The 19,889-nt window shown below is 40.0% G+C and overlaps 1 protein-coding gene across 2 annotated transcripts in view; it reads left to right on the plus strand.

Moving 5' to 3' along the window:
• LOC140713700 (collagen alpha-6(VI) chain-like) overlaps positions 1-19,889 on the plus strand; it is a 145,572-nt gene that overhangs the window by 78,137 nt on the left and 47,546 nt on the right. For both annotated transcript variants that reach the window (XM_073024098.1, XM_073024099.1), the window contains exons 24-26: positions 8,189-8,251; positions 10,088-10,150; positions 11,355-11,405. In XM_073024098.1, coding sequence (XP_072880199.1) covers positions 8,189-8,251; positions 10,088-10,150; positions 11,355-11,405 — 177 coding nt within the window. The remainder of the gene's footprint in view (positions 1-8,188; positions 8,252-10,087; positions 10,151-11,354; positions 11,406-19,889) is intronic.

The raw sequence follows: 19,889 nt of genomic DNA on the forward strand, positions 1-19,889 counted from the left end.
AATATTGAATTATTAAATACACTGAACTCCTCCCTACTTTGCTATATATATATATATATATACCCTTGTGGAATAATGTCTTTTCTGACAAGGAAGCTTGCTCTGCTTAGCAGGTGAGACATGCAGCTGTGAAATAATCTTAGTTTCTCTGTGGTAGTTGTAGGAGTTGACTCTGGCACTTCAGGGAGTAGGTATGACAGCATTTTTTTTCCCTCTAATAATTGACTCTCCTCTCCTCTACTGAACAAAGTGTCATCTCCAGGTAACATCAGATGCAATTTCTTTACTGTGGTCCAGTTCTGTCCTTAATTTTTCCAAGTACCCACTTTTAATCATCTCTGTAGTCCCTCACCAAGACTGCTTGTCCAGGAGTGAAACATCAAGCCTCCTTGTTTGAGGAGCCCTCAGACTGACTCGACTGTTTGTACTGAGGTTTGGGTTTGAGCAGACCCAAGCATGAGCGCGAGGAATGACCCAGGAAGAGCATCATTGGTGACTTGTTGGCTCTGGAGTGTGCTTCGTTGTGATATGCAAAGATGAAATTGGTGAGCCTCTGATTCAGTGTGATGTATCCTCCTGACGTTGCTCACGGTACTTTCCTTAGACTCTGAACAAACTGTTCTGCCAGGTCATTTGTAGCTTGGTGGTCTGGTGCAGATGTAATATGACTTATTCCATTCATGTTCAGGGAAGACTGAAACTGTTCTACAACAAGCTGTGGTCCATTGTCACTGACTAAGTGTTTTGGAACACCGGTGTTTGAGAAGAGGCTTCACAACACATCAACAGCAGTGTGTGAGGATGTAGTGGAGGCTATTGGAAACACTTTTGGCCAATTTGTAACTGCATCCACTATTACCAAGAAATTTGTGCCCTATAGATGGAACAGAAAAATCCAAATGAATTCTCTGCCAGGGCATTGCAGGCCATTCCCAGGGACAGAGAGGTGCTGCTCTTGGCATTTTGTGGACATGTCGGCAACCCAAACAGTGCACGGAAAGCTTCTCGATCTGCTGATCTATCCAAGGCCACCAGAGAAAGCTTCAAACCAATGCTTTCATTCTGACCATGCTTTAATGACCAGCATGCAACTCCTCCAACACCTTAGCTCTCAGCTTGGATGGGACAACAACTCTCAGACCCTAAATATGGCAACCCCCATCAAGGGCAAGTTCATCCCTGCACTGGTAGAAATGTGGGAACTGGAATTTCTGCTGCACATTCCAGATATATTGTGTTGCCATGTAGACCTGATATAGTGTGGAGTCTTTTCTGGTTTCCCTGTGGATCATCTCTGCCATAGTAGGGAGACTTTAAATTTGCATTAGGGAGAATTCATCAAGAGGAGTGTCCACTTTTGTAAATTATCCATGATTAATTGTCCTCTTAAATTTGATCTTATAATTGTGTCCTCCAAGTAACAGAGCCCATCTCGACACTTGTGCTGTTGCTGTTAGTAGAACACACTTCTGTGGATTGAAAATGGACACTAGCAGTTGATAATCAGTAATGAGGGTAGACTCTCTTCCATACAAAGGCTATGAAAGTCCTGGTTGAGGTGCTGAGCAAGGTTGAAGTTGTCCAGGATGAGAGCAGAGGACAGGTGAATGTTCAGTACCATCTGCCTGCGTTTGACTAGTCTTTATCTCCCTCTCGCCAGCTGCTGTTGGAGGAAAGTGCAGGAGTTTTGGATTCCACATGACAAGGAATGTCATGGCTGTAGACTCAATTTTGGGGAAGTTGAAATCCATGTTGCGTGTGAATGATTCTGGTTGCTCTTTTTTTTTTGCTGTTATTGAGTGGTCTCATCAGGGCAGTCAGTGAGGACTGGGACACAATGGTGAAGACTGGCTCCTGGAAACACACACACAATGCAGGAGGAACTCAGCAGGCCAGGCAGCATCTATGGAAAAGAGTACAGTCGACGTTTCGGGCGAAACCCCTCTTCTCCATAGATGCTGCCTGGTCTGCTGAGATCCTCCAGCACTTTCTGTGTGTTGCTTGGATGTCCAGTGTCTGCAGATTTTCTCTTGTTTGTGATTGAATACTCCTGGACTCCTGGTTTGACGTTGTTACTCTCTGCATTGTTTGCTTGCGTTTTGCCATTTGTGCAATTGTTCTTATTTTCATCCATTGGGTGTTTGATGTTTTTCTAGAAATGAGTTTCATAGTGTTTCTTTGTTTCATGGCTGCCTGTGGGAGGACGAATCATAGAGTCATGTTCTGTATACATACTTCGATAATAAATGTACTTTGACCTTTGAACCTGACGCCTACAGAAATCCAACAAAGAAATTATACTGGAGAAAAGATAACTCCTGTGGGAATGACATCTGTAACAGTGAAATACTATGACCAACAAGCCACATTGGCTTGTATGTGGCAAAAACATAAAGGCCAGCATTGTGGGGGCATGATTGGCTGAGACAGCTACAACTCGATTGGAGATCCATCCACCAGGGAAACAGTGACATGAGACACTGTGCTCACACATTGTGATTCACATTGTCCAGTGAAGGTTGCATGTGATGCCTCACCTTATGGTATATGTGTAGTCATGTCTCATGCTACGAGTGATGGAAATGAATGGCTCATAGCCTTTGCGTCACAAGACCTGTTGAAGGTGATGGCCCAAAATGTCGACTGTACTCTTTTCCATGGATGCTGCCTGGGCCTGCCGAATTCCTCCAGCATTTTGTGTGTGTTACTTGGACTTCCAGCATCTGCAGATTTTCTCTTGTTTGTTGCATTTTCTGCAAGTTTCATCTTTAAACCTACATTAGTCTGGTGTATGTGTGACCCTGCCACAATGGTAACACAATTTGTTCAGCTAGGCTGGTTTCTGTTTAGACATTGCAATTTTATTCTTGCATTGCTGACAGCTCTCAATCGCATATCTGGCTGCAGTTTCCATTGACACAACGATTTCAGCTTCTCTTTTACATGTGAGCTGTGTTTGAGTGCTTTTTTGTAAGATTCCAGCCCATCACTGAATTGACAATGTTAGGACATCTTCAATTCAGCCACGTAAGCTGAAATTGACTCCCCTTCCTTTTGATTCCGCTTACGAAACCTGAAATGTTCTGCAATCAACAATGGTTTTGGTTGTAAATGTTCCTGCATTATATTCATGATATCAGCATAGCTCAGTTCGGCTGGTTTGGTTGGAGATGTAAAACCTTTAAGCAAACTGTATGCTTTTCCACTTGTTCCACTTGATGGAACCACCATCTCTCAGGATCTGAAGTGGGAGCAGAACATCAGCTCCATCCTGAAGAAGGCCCAGCAGCGGATGTATTTCCTGCGGCTCTTGAGGAAATACGGTCTGCCTCAGGAATGTCTGCTGCAGTTCTACACTGCAGTCATTGAGTCTGTCCTGTGCACCTCCATCATTGTGTGGTTTGGAGCCGCCACCAAGCAGGATAGAACCAGACTACAGCGCACAGTGAGGACTGCCGAGCGCATCATTGGAGCCTCCCTGCCCTCTATTGTGGACTTGTACTCTTCCAGGTTGAAGAAGAGGGCGGGGAATATCATAAAGGACTCCTCCCATCCTGCGCACGGACTGTTTGATCTGCTTCCGTCTGGTAGGCGCTTCAGATCCCTCCAGACTAAGACTAATAGGCACTGGAGAAGTTTTTTCCCTACTGCGGTCACTTTGCTGAACAGTTAACTGTCAGCTAACTATTACTTGGATTGCACTACCTGTATGTATAATCTATATTTTCATTTATATTTATCATTATTATTGTTATGAGCAGAGAGACAACATCTGCCGGAAGTAAATTCCTTGTATGTACATAGGTACTTGGCGATTAAAGTCTGGTTCTGATTCTGATTCTGATTCTGATTGTTGCACTCAGCAATCCTGGCATTTTCTTTTTTTCTATTGGATATTTCATTTTGTTTAAAACACTGCTCAATTTGTTCAGTATACATCATCTAGTTATCGCTATGCTGCTAAAAAAGGTGGTAAAACCAGTGGTATTAGTAAGTAGCAGTACTGTGCTTTCAGCTAGTGGACGAACACTCCATTATCAAGGATGTCCACCACCCAGGATGTGCTCTCTTCCCACTGCTGCCATCAAGAAGAAGGTGCAGGAACCTCACATCACCAGGTTCAGAAACAGTTATTACCCCTCAAACATCAGATTCTTGAACCAGAGGGGATAACTTCATTCAACTCAACTCAAGTAACCTGAGTTTGTTAATATAAAATTTGATCCTGTGAAGAATACTAATAAAAAAAACTACCATAGTCTAAAATTCTGGACCAAATTTACTGAGATCTGTAAAATATTGACATCTGCTGGCTAAGTATAGTATTGGATGTGGCAGAATTCTACTAATTTTATTCTCGGGCACTAATCTATTTAGTCTTTGACTTGGGTTGGCCTCTGTGTTAAAGTGAGTCTAAGGAAGATTTTTTAATACTTTTATTAGTTCTTTTTTCTGTCTAGAAAAATTGTGTGAAGTTTTTACGTTCTCCTGTTGACTGTGGGCACTCCCCCCCCCCCCACCACATTCCAAAGATATACGGATTAGTAGGTGAATTAGCCACAATGGTGTAATTGGGCAGGGCAGGCTGATTGAACATTAGGGCCCGTTATTGTGCTCTATCTCTAAAATAAAAATTAAATTTTAAAAATTGAAATGCTATCCAAAACTTGATCATAAATAACACTGTGAAATAATGCTAAAACAGTGCCGGAATTCAAATTTATTATTTAATTATTTTGGCAAATAGAATGGATTTAGACACCTGTTTTGATTTTTATCAATTGTATTTTCAGATCTGGATAATATCAGGGAAGTTAGTGCAGACAACTTAAAAGTAAAAGATATCATAACTGGCGCAGTCAGTGTCATATTTATTGTGATATACACTGGGGCACAATGAAGTTCCTTATTCATGTAAACAGTGTACATGGTGGTAATAAATACAATCAAGATGTACAGCAATGAGCGCCAGAACCATGGTCTAGTAGGCAGACTGACATAGTGCAAATGGAAATGCTAAAGGGACGGTCATAGAAGCGATCGAGAATGTGCCAGGTCCATTGGGAAGGGGATGTGAATGAATTGATTGGTTCTGAAATCTGGTAAAGAATGTTTTGTAGTTCAAAAATTCAAAGTTCTAGCTTGAACGGCTCTTCTCATGCAGAAAACCATTGCCTGGAAGGAGCAGACCAGGAGACCCAGCTGTCTGAGAACAAAGTGACCACACGTTGCCTTGCTGATGTGAGATCCAACTAGGATCCTGCTTTTCAGGGTGTCAGTTACATATTAAAAGGCTTGCCTGATAGTCAATTTGCACCAAAAGACTAATGTCCCACCTGTGCACACATTATAAATTTCTGAATTGCCAAAGAACATGGTTTTGTTGATCAGTGAGTATGAGGTGTAATTGAGTTTTATAGACAGTTACTAATTAAAATTAAAACCTGCTGAGCCTATTCAGGTTTCACCAAGTGAAAACAAAAAGAAAGTAAATGTTAAAATCTTTAATTATTTCCAGCACCACATTTAGACAAGCTGGACTCACTTAAAATATCCTGTTGCTAAAATTTTGTGTGATTGTTATTGGACTTCTATTAACTAGATTTCACATGTCTGTTGAAAAATGGGATCATGATCATGGCATCTCTGTTCTGAAGGTAGGAGATGATCAGTGGATTTATAAGATTGCATAATAAGATTCCCACCACTCTCTGTAAGGAGTTTGTATGTTCTCCCTTTATGGTGTCGGGTTTCCTCCCACAGTCCAAAGACATAATAGTTGGTAGGTTAATTGGTCATTGTAAATTGTCCCATGGTGAGGCCGGGGGTTGCTGGGTGGTATTGCTCAAAGGGCCGGAACGGTCTGTTCCATGCTCTAGCTCAATAAATAAAATAAATAAATATATGAACCTTCTCTTTAGGTAGTCGCTCTGGATTATGGAAGAGTTGCTTCCATTATGGTTTAGTGAGTTCTGAGGTGGCTGCTTTAATCAGTGTGGGAACTGAAGAAACTAAAACAGATAGGACAGAAGATGGCTGACAGCACAGAAGGGTGAGGAGAGCACGCTTTGTGAGGTGGGTCCACTCCCATCACTTGTGGAGGGCTTTTGTTGCTCCTAATGCATGGAGGTTCTCAATATCATCCTGAATCATGCATCTCCATGTCAAACAGTCATGAAAGTTTGCTAGTAGTCAACTTCTTCAACAAAACCTGCCTGCTAACCTCCTGCAATAGATATCAAAAAAAAAGAGTGGAAATGAGTCATTCACAATCTGGAGGAGCTGCCTAAGAGAAAGAAAAAGATTCAACAATGTAATCCTATGAATCAACTGAACTGCTTCTAACTTCAGGACGGGGATGCTGCGATCATGATCGCATTCATCAGTAGAACTGGTTATTCAGATTGCCTCATGTAAAACCTGGTTAATAAAAGTCAAAGCAGCTATCTCTCAGGAGTATGTTACTAGTGAGTCTGACTTATCTAAACGTGTGCTGAAAAGTGGAAGATTCCAAGTGACTTGCTTTTTGTTTTGACAATTATGACTGAATATGTTTGACAGGTTTTGATTTTTAATCTGTAGAAATACTGGGCACATGAGCATCATGGCCAGCTCAAAGTTTGTGGATGTTGACCCTGCAGAGGATACTCACCTTGATTCACTTCTCCCCTCAGTGAACTTGGAGGATTTTGTGGAGACAATATTGGGGAGACACCAGAATCTTGAGGTCCCTGCTGAAGCTAATCTAGGTCTCAGAAGTATTTAGGAGGGATAAGAGGTAGGAATCACCATAAATCAGGTCAAGGTTCTGATTCACATTTAGAGAGCAATCGCAAAGTACAAGGCTCAAAACCAAGTTCACTGGACCAGTTCCATTAGTTCCTGCTCCTGCAATGGCTATAGTTTTGTTAGTTTACAACAGCCAGATATTTCTTATTCCAAAAGTAAGGTCATACTTCACCAATCTGCACAACCAAGACTTGGACAAGCAAAGGAAGTAATATTGGCGGGAATCTGAACCAACATGGAAAGGTGTATTTCATTGTTTGGAAGTTCATTCGGACAACAGAGAACTGGTTTTGTAAGGGATCTATGCCATGTTGTTAGGACAGTAAATAGACTTTCAAGTGTGGTTTAATTAACAATGAGTGCCTTGGCATGTACTGCTGAGTACTGAGTCAAGGCATCTTTACCAACTTCAGTCAAATGCCATGGATGGAAAGTTCTGCTACATAAAAACTGAGGTTTATAGACTTCAGGGATAATTAGATTACATGATAGATAGTTTACAGCAGCTCATCATTGTAGTAAATTAAGAAATCAGATTAACCTCGATAGGAAAGGACAAGTTGAGATAACCCAGCTTAGATTCAGAAAATTATTTCAACACCAACATTGCAAAATTGCACCTTGAGACATTATTGGAAAAGTATGGTAATACCTTTGCGGACAGCTGTGCTGGCACAATATGGGACAATGTATACATTTGCATCAGAGCAGATACAAAGCCAGTCTATTGTAGGTCCATCCTTTATGCTCTGCAGTGATACCTTGACTTCTGGTACAAGAAACATTTTCAACAAAGATACTCTTGCTGTCTTGTTACTGCAGTAGGTGTGTATAATGAAAGTTCAACACCTAACATAATCCAGCAATGGATGTCATAATAACTGTTTATTCTTGAAAATGACCTAGACCATTAAATGCTTTAGGCTTAATTGTTTTTCTGTGTTGCGTTAACTGATCTCAGAAGTGCTTCAATTTATTCCAAAACTATCAAGTTACAATGTAGCAAATGTCAGCTGAAGTTCAAGTTTCTGATCAATATATTGTATTGAATTTTGTATTGAATTGAAATTGAAATTGGTTGCCATTTGATATTTCTCCTCCTCCATCGTCACCCCAAACTTTACACCATTCTAGATGCTGACGAATGTGGAGAATGTCCTGTTCTGCTCAAAGCTTGCTTCAGAATTATGACTGGAGCTCAACATTACCACAGCCTCACTTAATGTCTAAACCCATCTAACATATTGTTCCTGCTTCAGAATATGTGGGAGAGCTGACCCTGACCTTGACTCCTTAAAACATGCAGATGAATTTTAACTATGTGATTTATATACTGGATTGATTAAATAATTGTGAAATAAGAAGTTATTATAATCAATATTTTTCATTCATATGGCAGGGTCTTCCTGGAAATACAGGAGTTGAGGGAATAACTGGAGACATTGGTCAAAAAGGGAAACATGTAAGTCATATTTTATTATCTACCTTTGATAGGTAGCATAATGCCATTGGAGAGTCAGATTGGAAATGGAGGTTTTAGCTTTGTTTGGTGGTTGGATGAACATCGACAAATTTCCAAGGAGGATGAAAGGTGGAGCTAAAGGCAGGGTTAAATTTTAAAAGTTTATGCATTTTACCGGCAACTAAATTAATTCTGAATTGCAATCTTTAGTAAAGTTGAAAACATTACAATCGGGTTTGCATCAGTATCCAGTGTGGAAAACACTAGCAGGTGTTGGAGGATGGGAGGGAAGAGAAGTGAGTGCTATTACTATTACAAGGGAGAAGGTGCTCAAAAAGCTGAAAGTCACTCAGACCAAATGAACTGCACCCCAGGATTCTGAAAGAGGTAGTGGTAGAGATTGTGGAGACATTAGTAATGATCTTTCAAGAATCATTAGACTCTGGCATGGTGCCAGAGGACTGGAACCAAGATAAAGTGCCGAATTCATAAGAAAAAGAGCAATTATGAAGCAAAATGGAAGCGAATTAGAGGAGAAAATTCTGAAGCTATTGAGAGGCTACCTTGGTCAATTAACTAAAATAAAGCAACATATTTATTTTATTTATTGTTTTACTTAGTAAAAGTAATGGAGTTAGTGTGGGATACTTCAGAGTGATCAAGCATCTTTCAGGAGGCAGAGGGGGAGCAACGAATACCACAGAGTCAACCCACAGGTGTGAAATCTTGTATCCATTCAAAATAATACTAGTTATTTCATTTAGAAAGAAGAGTACTGGGTGAGATGAGTTAAGAAGGAGTACTGGGAATCAAAACCTGCATGTTATCAAATGCCTGCATTTACAATTAGATATCACATCTGCAATGTCGTTACTGAGAGCTGCCAGGATTAATCATAGTTGGACAAAAATGGCTGTCATGATGTTAGAAATATTTGATTCTTGCTGGTTACACTTTCCATACAGTTGTTTTTGTTCATTTGAAGTAGATTACTGATTTGTAACTCTTTTGTATTAGGGCCAGTCTACTCAATAGCACTTTTTTTTTTAACCTTTTAAAGCTTTTTTTGTTGGTTATGTGATAAGATTGCCATTTTTTGTAAGGCTGTGAAAGGTTTTTGTAGGGCATATTATTTGAGTTGGTTTTCTTGGTACAGACTTTCTGCATTGGAAAAACTACCTTTTGGAGGGAAAACAGTTCATGGTGGGATGATCATTCAAATTTATTTGTCATATGTACATACATCAAAACATACAGTAAAATACATAATTTGGGCTAATGATCAACACACCTAAGGCTGTGCTGGGAGCTGTGGACTTGCAGATGCACAGAGATTGGGTCTCTGACCTCTGGACAAGATGTCCCTGGGATTCGACCTTTGGACCTCTACTCCCAGACTCACTGACTTTGGTCTTTGACCTTTGGGTTTTGACCTCCAGACTCACTGACTTCTGGACTTTAACCTTCAGCTTAGCCTTCTGGACCTTGCTGACCTTAGGACTCACTGAGCATGAGGCTTTGATCCAGATGTCTCTGGCCTAGACTCCAAACACAACTCCTGCCCCAGACCTTTAAATCTCCTTATTGCTGTCATGAAACCCTAAACTGACCCCTAAATTCACTGCACTGACGCCAAAAACCATACCTGCAAAGCCAAGACACAACTAAGTCTGAGCCTTGATCTTGGAGGACATCGTGCCATCTTAATTGGGAGCTTTCATTCTTTGAAGCCATATTGAAGGAGTCATTGTAACATGCTTCCCTTTTAATCCCCGTAATATGCATATATTAATACTCTTTATTATTGATGAATTTATATTTCCATTTATTTAACAGGGTCAGTTTGGGAATCCTGGAGAAAAGGGAGTGATGGGAGCAGAAGGACCTCGTGGAATGATGGTACAGCACTTTATTCAACTTTATTACTGATCTTTAGTTATTATACATTCTTTACAAATTCACATAACATGCTATCTATACCATGGATCCTATACTAATTATTAGTAATCCATGATTTGAATTTGGACACAGCACTTTTACTTTCCTATTTTAATACTTCCAGGAGAACACATTTATGAGCAACTGGAAGATTATAATAATAACTTATATATGTGAGGAAGATGTTTTGAGATGCAAATATTTTCAGGTTGATGCTAGACTATAATATTACACTGATTATATTGATTAAATTGTTTCAGTTGACTTTATGATGGGCAATTGTATTTTAGACTTTTAAAATTGGTTTTACTCTGATAGACCTCATTAGATGTTTCATGAGTGAGCTCTACATATTTAACTATTGGTAACTGAATGAACAACCCAATACAAATTATTATGTAATTTATCTGTACCCTTTCAGAATTCATGTAGTAGTCTTTCCCAGCACATCCTCATGTGTATCTTAGCATCATGCTTACAACATTTTCCTGTTGACCTAGAAGTTAGTTTCATTTAGGATATAAAAGTGTCCAATTTGTCTGTACTTAACTAATATCCAGTTTTAGAGATTATCAGGAAAATTCTACAGAGTACATTAATTTAGAATGTTAACTTAACAAGCTGTATATTTTTATATATTATATGGAGTATTTTGTTTGGGATGCAATAATTACTCAGGATGAAATCAATAATCTGCTGATGAGATTGGTAAATATTAGTTCTGTGGTAGACTGTTTTAGCATGAAATACATTGACTGTGAAAACCTCTTGAGAACAGATTATTTTCATGCCCTTTTCCCCATCTCGCTTAACACCATTGAAGTGGTTTTGTTCAAGGTCGATTGCGTCTTCATTCAGAGTTCTAACTTTTTACCTCCCATTGGTTTTTGGGAATCAAAATTAATTCCAGTGTGTTTTTGACTAAAGTGCAGCCTTAAAATTTGGGGAGTGAGAAGTTGTCATTCTGTAGAATTAATGGAATTAATGCTTTGTATTGAGAAACTTCTCATCTGAATTTGTATGTTGGGTGATTTTCCAACAGATAAAGGGCTTATTCTAGGCAAGTTTTGTACTTGACAATATCTTTTTCAAATGTAGTGTGTTGGAAAAAAAGCACTGAATGAATTACACAACTCCATTTCTAAATTTGTTTTTAACCACATAGGGAATGGATGGCAAGCATGGATTTGGTTCCGCTGGACCAAAAGGCAGAAAGGTAATGAAAATCAGTATGTTGCATAATTTCAGCAATTCAATAGCCTCAGTAGAAAAGTGGATCAGAGAGGCAGAACAGTTGTTGCTGTCTGCACCTCTGAGTTTTTTATATAAGTAAAGCTCCCAATTCAAAGCACAGATAATGCCAAATTGTATTGTTTTTTGATTTGAAAACGATTTTTAAGTTTGCCTTATCTTTGTAAAAAACTGTTTTTAATGAAATGTGTATCATTATCCTTTTTGCTTCCTTTTGCATGTCACAATAGCATTTATCTGCCTTCATTTATTGTAGCTCTTCACTCATGACTCTGAGATTTCCACCAGCTGAGTAGGGTGGACAAAACATCAACAGGGATTTCTTAAATTGTGAATAACCTTGGGAATGATTAAAAGAACAGGGAAAATATATGCACTGATCACTTCCATGCAGGAGGACAGTGCAGTCTGTAATACTGTTTGATTTACTTCCATTACATTTCTTGGTGTGTCCTATTAGACAGATGTTATTATAAAAAAAGTATGTGGTTTAAAGTCCAGCTAAACAGGACGTGGAAACATATGGTACATGTTTGCTACTAAAATTTGCTGATGGGTTTCCAGATGTGGTAGAGTCAGTGTTTGTTGGACATGTTGATGTAATATCAACACCAGGACATCTTCCAGTTGCCCCTCCCCAAACCCCACCAATATTAGAAGAGTTTCAGTGTCCTGCCATCATTAGTCATCTTGAGACTTGTTTTGGTATGTAAATCTGTAGCCATCACCATTCATATTTAACCTGCATTATCCAAATCTGGGCTGCATCTCTTAAAGGCATAAACAAGAGAAAATCTGCAGATGCTGGAAATCCAAGCAGCTCACACGGTATTTTTGGAAAAGAGTACAGTCAATGTTTCAGGCCAAGACCCTTCAGCAGGACTCCCTTAAAGACATATTGCCTTGCTTCAACCATCACATTTCATTAGTATGTTCCCGGTTAGATTTAATGTAATTGTTCTGTCCCAGGCTATCTGTTTGCTTCCAACACATCCCAGACCCACTTCCTGTGTTAGTGCTCTGGCATTCACATCCAACAAGTATTAAACAGAATTCTCATGCTCTTGCGTGCTCACCGAGTCAGGCCTAAACAATCCGGCGTCACTGAAGCCAAGCAAATGAGACCAAGGACATTCCTGGTTCTCTTTCACTTCTCTCAAGATAAGCAACGCATCATCAGTAGATGGAAGCAGGAGCTGTATTTCTGCGGGCATCAGGTGTTTTTTCATGAAGATTTTAGTGTGGAGCTGGGGTGAAAATGAGCAGCGTTCCAGGAGGTGAAATCCCTACTTTACAGGAAAGGGGTCCGGCTCGGCCTCTTGTATCCTGCCCGGCTCCAGGTCATCCATGAAGGTAAAAAGCATCATTTCGATACACCAGAGGCGGTTAAAGAGTTTTACCATTCGCGCAGGGGAGAAGAAGAACGAGAAGAGCAATGACTTTTTTTTAGGTTATTCATGCAGCATTGAAGGGACTTCCCACTGAGGTAAACTGTTAATTTTTGCAATTCACTTATTTGTTCAATCTTTCCAGTTTAATTTGTGGAACGCGATCGGGTTGAACTGCTACGCTGCGGAATCTGATTTACAAAAACTTCCAACCAGCAAAATGTAAATATTTGGGGTTTGTATCTCTGGCATTTAGTTTCCTAGGTTTTTTTTTTGTTTTTAATGCTTTGCTTGACCTCAGTTATTTTTAGCCTGTATATATTAAAGGTAGAATAAGTGAGTGTACAAATTTTAAGGAGGAGAGCCACCCTAGATTAGATTGAAAGTTTTGGTTGTATGGGGAACACTTTGGAAGTTTTTTGTTTGGTAATGCCTACGATCATCCTCAGTTGGGGAGGTAGATCTAGGTTTTGGGGTTAATTGTTTTTTCTTGTTTGTGTAAAGGGGTGGGGGGGGAGTGTTTTGGGGGAATCACCATAGCAGCTTGTTCTTTGGTGTGTTACGGATTGGCCGGACTTTCTTTCATTGTGCGTTATTGCGTGCAGCTTGTGCCCTCGCTCTGTTTTGGATTGTGGGCCCTGTGTGTCTTTTAACATGAGTGACGCTGTTGGCGGCCACCCTGTGAGGTTTATTTCTTGGAATGTAAAGGGGCTCACTGGTCCTGTTAAAAGAGCTAAAGTTTTCTCTCATCTGAAACAATTAAAAGCAGATATACTATTTCTACAAGAGACACATTTAAGATTGGAAGACCATAATAGACTCTGTAAAGCATGGATTAGTGAGGTTTTTCATTCCAGATTTAATAGCAGGTCCACGGGGGTAGCAATATTAATCACCAAAAGAATGCAGTTCACACCATCTGATGTAATCAGTGACCCCAATGGTCGCTTTATTATAGTCTCTGGATCTCTTTTTCAGATACCTGCCATTTTGGTAAATGTTTATGCCCCTAATTGGGACGATGTCCACTTTGCAAATAAGGTTTTGTCATTAATACCTAACCTGAATACACACCAGCTAATCTTTTCAGGAGCTTTGAACTGTGCTATTGACCCACTGCTTGATAGCTGTAGCTTAGTGGTCACCAACCTTTTTAAGCCCAAGATCCCCTACCTCGGCCTTAGTGAAAGGCAAGATCGACCTACTAAATTGGTTAGTCACACACATGCGCATTGGGCAGAAAAGACAGGAAGTAAAACCCCGCAATCCAGAAGTAGAGATAATGTATGTACACTGTGTAGTTTCGCTTAGCAGAATCGGGAAGATTAAGCCAAAATCGATTTGTAGAAAAAAAATCGGCACGTACATGCATGCGCACACATGTGCCCGCGCAGGGCTTCATGGTCGTGGTAGTCTTTCTCGGCGTAAACACAAGTGTCCCGCATTTGACTGCTACTTTTGTCCCTTATTTGGGAGTGAGAAATTTGACTCATAACTACAGACAGCCAGTCTGAGAGAGTCTGTGAGGTGTCTGTCAGTAAGAGAGCTCCTGTACTTAGATTTAATAATTTTCATCTGTTGCAGCACAGCCTCCTGACAGACTGAATATTTGAATGGACAGTTTCCTTTGTTAGACTGAATGTTCAATCTGCCACGTGTTTCAGGTGTTTTGTATTGGTAAACTGTTACTGAGACACTAGTGTAAGTTTCAGAGGTACGCAAGCTAATGACACCACTGTTTTTTGTTTCCCAGTTATTTACATTTAGGGAATGTTGGAATTTAAAGGGGGAGAAGTGTTCTAACATGAGCATTATAAAGATAAGTTAATACAAATTAGGATAATGATAATATAGCAATACCCCCTGCTACGGAAGCTGTTTGTGAAGAGAGGTTGCTTCCGGGTTGTGGGGTTTTACTTCCGGTCTTTTCTACCATGGTGCATGGCGGGGGAGCAATGCACATGCGCACTGGGCAGAAAGAATGGAACTAAAACACCGCAATCCGGAAACTATCTCTCAACATTATTTGTGTATTTATTTTTCATTTTTTTTGGGATCTACTGGGAAAGTCTCAAAGAACGACCAGTTGATCGCAATCGACAGGTTGGCGACCACTACTCTAGCTCTAGGGGAACATCTTCTGGTTGGCAAAGGCCTTCTCGATGTTTGTGCAGCAAAATGGTTATATGGATCCTTGGGGATTTTTGAATCCATCAGTTAGGCAATTGTCTTTCTTTTCTCATGTTCACCACTCCTATTCTAGGCTAGACTATTTCTTTATAGATAGCTCCTTGATACCAATGATTAGACAAATCGAGTACACTGCTATAGTTATACCTGATCATTTGCCTGTGAAATTAGACCTATGTTTTCCTTTAAACATTTGAGAATGGCCTCTGTGGAGACTTAACCCCCTTTTGCTTTTCAATGAGTATTTTTGTAGTTATATATCGGCTAACATTGACACATTCTTTGAGTCTAACAAAACTGAGTCGGTATCGTACTCTTTACTTTGGGAAACTTTAAAAGCTTACTTGAAGGGTCAAATAATATCTTATACTTCACATGCCAATAAAGAGCGTAGGAAGGAAATGCAAGTGTTATCGCAATCTATTTTGGACCTGGATAGGCAATATTCTGAGGCACCCACTGTGGAAATACATAAAATCTGGGCTGATTTGCAAGTGAAGTTTAATCTTCTATCTTCAAACCTGTCAGAACAATTAATTCCTAAGACACGTGGCCTCTATTATGAATATGGTGACAAGGTGAGCTGGCTTATGGCTCATCAGTTGAAGCGTCAAGCTGCATCACGACTTATTCCCCAGATAAGAGACACGCACCAAAACTTGACAAGTAATCCAAAAGAGATTAATAACATCTTTGCAACTTTTTATTCCTCTCTGTATACCTCAGAGTTTCCCTCAGATGTAACAAATATGGAAAGTTTTTTAGATAATTTGGAAATACCAACTCTTGAACCAGAGGAGGTGGAGAATTTAGATTGGGCTCTTGGGCAGGAAGAGGTTAATAATGCCATTATGGCTATGCAGACTGGTAAGTCCCCAGGACCTGATGGTTATCCGATAGAATTTTATAAGAAATTTAAGGATAAGCTCATACCTGTCCTTCTAAAAGTGTTTCAGGATCTTTGGAGAACGGTTTCTTACCCCCTCCTCTTTCACAGGCATCTATTTTGCTTCTTCTTTAAAAGCATAAGGACCGAGTCAATGTGGATTATATTGCCCCATCTCACTTTTGAATGTGGATGTGAAAATTTTGGCTAAAGTGCTTGTGTGCCATTTAGAACGCCCCCTTCCCAAGACAATTTCAGATGATCAAACAGGTTTTATTAAAAATTGCCACTTTTTAAAATATCCGTCGACTGGCTGATGTGGTTTATTCACCCAGTGGTTCTCTGAGTCCGGAGGTTGTTACCTCCTTGGACGCGGAGAAGGCGTTCGATAGAGTGGAGTGGGTATACTTGTTTAGTGTTTTGGAGAAACTTTGGCAGAATATTTGTAGCCTGGGTTAAGATATTGTATCGCTCACCTTTAGCGTGTATACAGACAAATTATTCTCGATCTGACTATTTCCCATTAACGCGTGGCACTCGCCAAGGCTGCCCATTGTCCCCTCTTCTTTTTGCAATTGCAATTGAGCCTCTTTCTATTGCACTTAAGTCAACTACATTATTTCAAGGTGTTAGGAGAGTGTGGTGAACTAGATATACCTGTCTGACTGCTCCTGTGGCTCCTCCCACAGACCCTGCTGACTGCTCCTGTGGCTCCTCCCACAGACCCCTGTATAAAGGCGACTGTGGGCTGCTGCTCTCCCTCATTTTCCCCAGGATGTAGTGCTGTTTATTCTTCCAGTCAATAAAAGCCGATATCTCACTTCCTAAGTCTCAGCGTGAGTTATTGATGGTGCATCAGAGAGGGCACATGTAACACCGTGTATCTCTATATGCTGACAACTTCCTACTTTATGTTAGCGATTCTGTAGGGAGCAGTCCTGCTATTATGTCATTATTAGGTCAATTTGGAGCTTTCTCTGGCTATAAACTGAACCTTCAAAAAAGCAAGTGCTTTCCTGTTAATAACTACAGATCCAACAGGAACCTTTGCCTTTTCCTTTATCTCAAGATGATTTTGTATACCTAGGAATACACGTTACTCGCTCTTTTACATCTCTGTTTGAAGCTAACTACAGGCCTCACGGTAGCGAAATGAAGACTGATTTTGAGAGATGGCGCAGTTTACCCCTTACTATAGCTGGGAGAATTCAATCAGTGAAAATGACTATACTTCCCAGATTTCTTTATTTGTTCCAGGGCTTGCTGGTTTTCTTATCTAAGTTATTTTTCAAGTCAGTCGACCAAGCTATAATCTCCTTTATTTGGGAAAATAAGGTCCCAAGGGTTAATAAGCACACTCTCCAAAGAGGTTGTGACATAGGTGGAATGGGCCTTCCTAGTTTTATTCATTATTACTGGGCATCGAACATTCAAAAGGTATTATTTTGGCTTCACCGGCCAGATACAAACTGGTGCCTGCTTGAGACACGGTCTTGCCACTCCTCGTCTCTCCCAGCTTTAGTGTATTCTTCCTTGCCATTGAAATCCTCTCAATTCACATCTAACCCGGTCGTGCTCTCCACCCTCAAAGTTTTTAATCAATTTCGCTGTCACTATAAGTTCACATCAGCTTCAGTTTTGGGTCCCATTTATGAAACTCATCTATTTCTTCCCTCTACACTAGATTTCAGTCTTTAGACAATGGGGTTTGAATGGTCTTATGCGCATTAAGGATTTGTACACTGGTAATATATTTGATAGTTTTAATAACCTGCGCAGTAAATACGGTCTTCCGCATAATCATCTTTTTAAATACCTGCAGATTCGCCACTTTGTTAACGAAAAATTTCCCTCTTTTCCTGATCTACTACCTGCTATGTTGTGGGGAAAACTCACTTTGAGCTTTAGTGATAAAGGGCTGATCTCTGTACTATACTCTCAGCTGATGTCTTTGGGAGTTCAAGACCTAAACAAAACTAAGACTAGGTGGGAGGATGACCTTGGTATGAATCTGGCTGAGGAATATTGGGCAAAAGCATTGAATAGGGTTCATTCCTCGTCATCATGTGCTAGACTGGGGCTCATCCAATTCAAAGTTTTACACAGGGTATATTTAAGTAAAGCCAGGCTTGCTGACATATATCCTGGGACAGACGCTGGCTGTGACAGGTGTTCCTTCTCTCCGGCTGGTTTAGTGCATGCATTCTGGTCTTGCCCTCGGACTGATGGCTATTGGGCATTGGTTTTTAAAATTATCAGTGAGGTTTTGGGGGTGACACTGAGACCTTGCCCGCTTATAGCTGTATTTGGTGTGGCAAATGATGCTTTGGGTTTAAATGCAAACCAGTCGGATATCATTGCATTTGCATTGCTTTTGGCCCGTAGGAGAATCTTGCTGGTCTGGAAATCTGCCACTCCCCCATCTGCTGCTGCTTGGTTAGAGGACGCAATGTTTTTTCTGAAACTAGAAAAGATTAAATTCATTCAGAGGAGGTCTGTGAAAAAGTTCTATTTGAAATGGGGACCTTTCTTGTCATATTTTGTGAGTCCTAAGGAATTACCTATTAGTTGAGGGCATTTGATTGGGAATTTGCCCTCCCCCACTTTTAACACGCATATGGTTTACCTCACAGGGTGGTTGATGATTTGTAATATGAGTGTATTCTGGATCATCTGACATGTTGTGGATGTGCGTGGGCCTTCGTCTTGAAGGAGTGTGGGGGTATGGCTGAGTGTGGGGGAAATGTCCATACTTGTATTTGTGAAGTGTTGTATTGTAAATACATTAGCTGCCATGGTATGTTCGGGGAGGGCGGGTGAGGGGAGGTTTGTTTAGAGGTAAGATATAAAAGCAAGATGGAGGAAAATGTAATGTATTATGTATTCTGTATTGTGTCATTCCTTCAATAAAAATTAAATTTAAAAAAAAACTTAATTCTGCTTCAGTGCATTCTATGCACTTCACATTTTCACCCAATTGACTTTGCTTCACAACCTTAATACATGTTACCTGGAAGTCTTGGCCCAAAATGTCGACTCTTTATTCTTTCCCATAGATGCTGCCTTACAGGTTGAGTTCCTCCAGCATTTTGTATGTGCTATCTGCAGAATCTTTTCTGTGTTCATTCATAAGACGTTAATGCATATTAATGTGCTATAAAAAAGAAAGTCTTTACAAGGTTTTTCCACTCCAGCAACAAAAGGCACATCAAGAACACCGTAAAATGGACTTCAACAGTTAATGTTAATTTAAGCTATTTCTTATTGAAAGAGGTACCCTATTGAGAACATCAAACAAACTTTCAATGGCAGAACACAAACCTTCGATGTACGTAGACTGACTGTCAAAAATCAAATTTTGCTACTGCAATCGGTATCCCAAATCCTACTCCAAGGATGAGGACACCTTGCTGAAAATCTCTTCAGATCATCAATTTCACTCAGCAGAAAGAGAAATTAGGAAGAAATTTGGATGAAAAAAGCTACATATATAAGAAATCTAAATAAATCAAAAAAAAACTTCTGTAAACACTTAGCAAGACAGGCAACATCTGTATAAAGAGAAGCAGTAAATATTTATGATACAAAAAGCTTTTGTCCTGGATCTGAGGCATTAACTGTTTTTCTTTTCATAAAGGCTGCTGGACTTGATGAGTGTTACCAGCATTTTCTGAAATCCTAATGCAGTAGCTTTTCCCCTGGAAGAGAAGCCAGTGCTTGCTCCATATGAAGATTCTGAAAACATAAAAATATAAAGCCAATGGAATTGTTTCACTCATTTACGATCCTGCAGTTGTCAAGTGCTTTCAGTCAGTAATATAGATGCTTGGAGGAATTCCACATTGAAGTCACCAGAGAGTAGGAGTTCCCAATGGTCTAATGTCATCTCAAGCAACTCCCTAATTAACATAATAATAACAAAGTCCAGATGAAGGATCTTGCCCAAAATGTCAGCTCCTTATTCCTCTCCAGAGATGATGCCTGA

The sequence above is a fragment of the Hemitrygon akajei genome, chromosome 20 (assembly GCF_048418815.1).
Source record: "Hemitrygon akajei chromosome 20, sHemAka1.3, whole genome shotgun sequence".
In the NCBI taxonomy this organism is placed as follows: Eukaryota; Metazoa; Chordata; class Chondrichthyes; order Myliobatiformes; family Dasyatidae; genus Hemitrygon; species Hemitrygon akajei.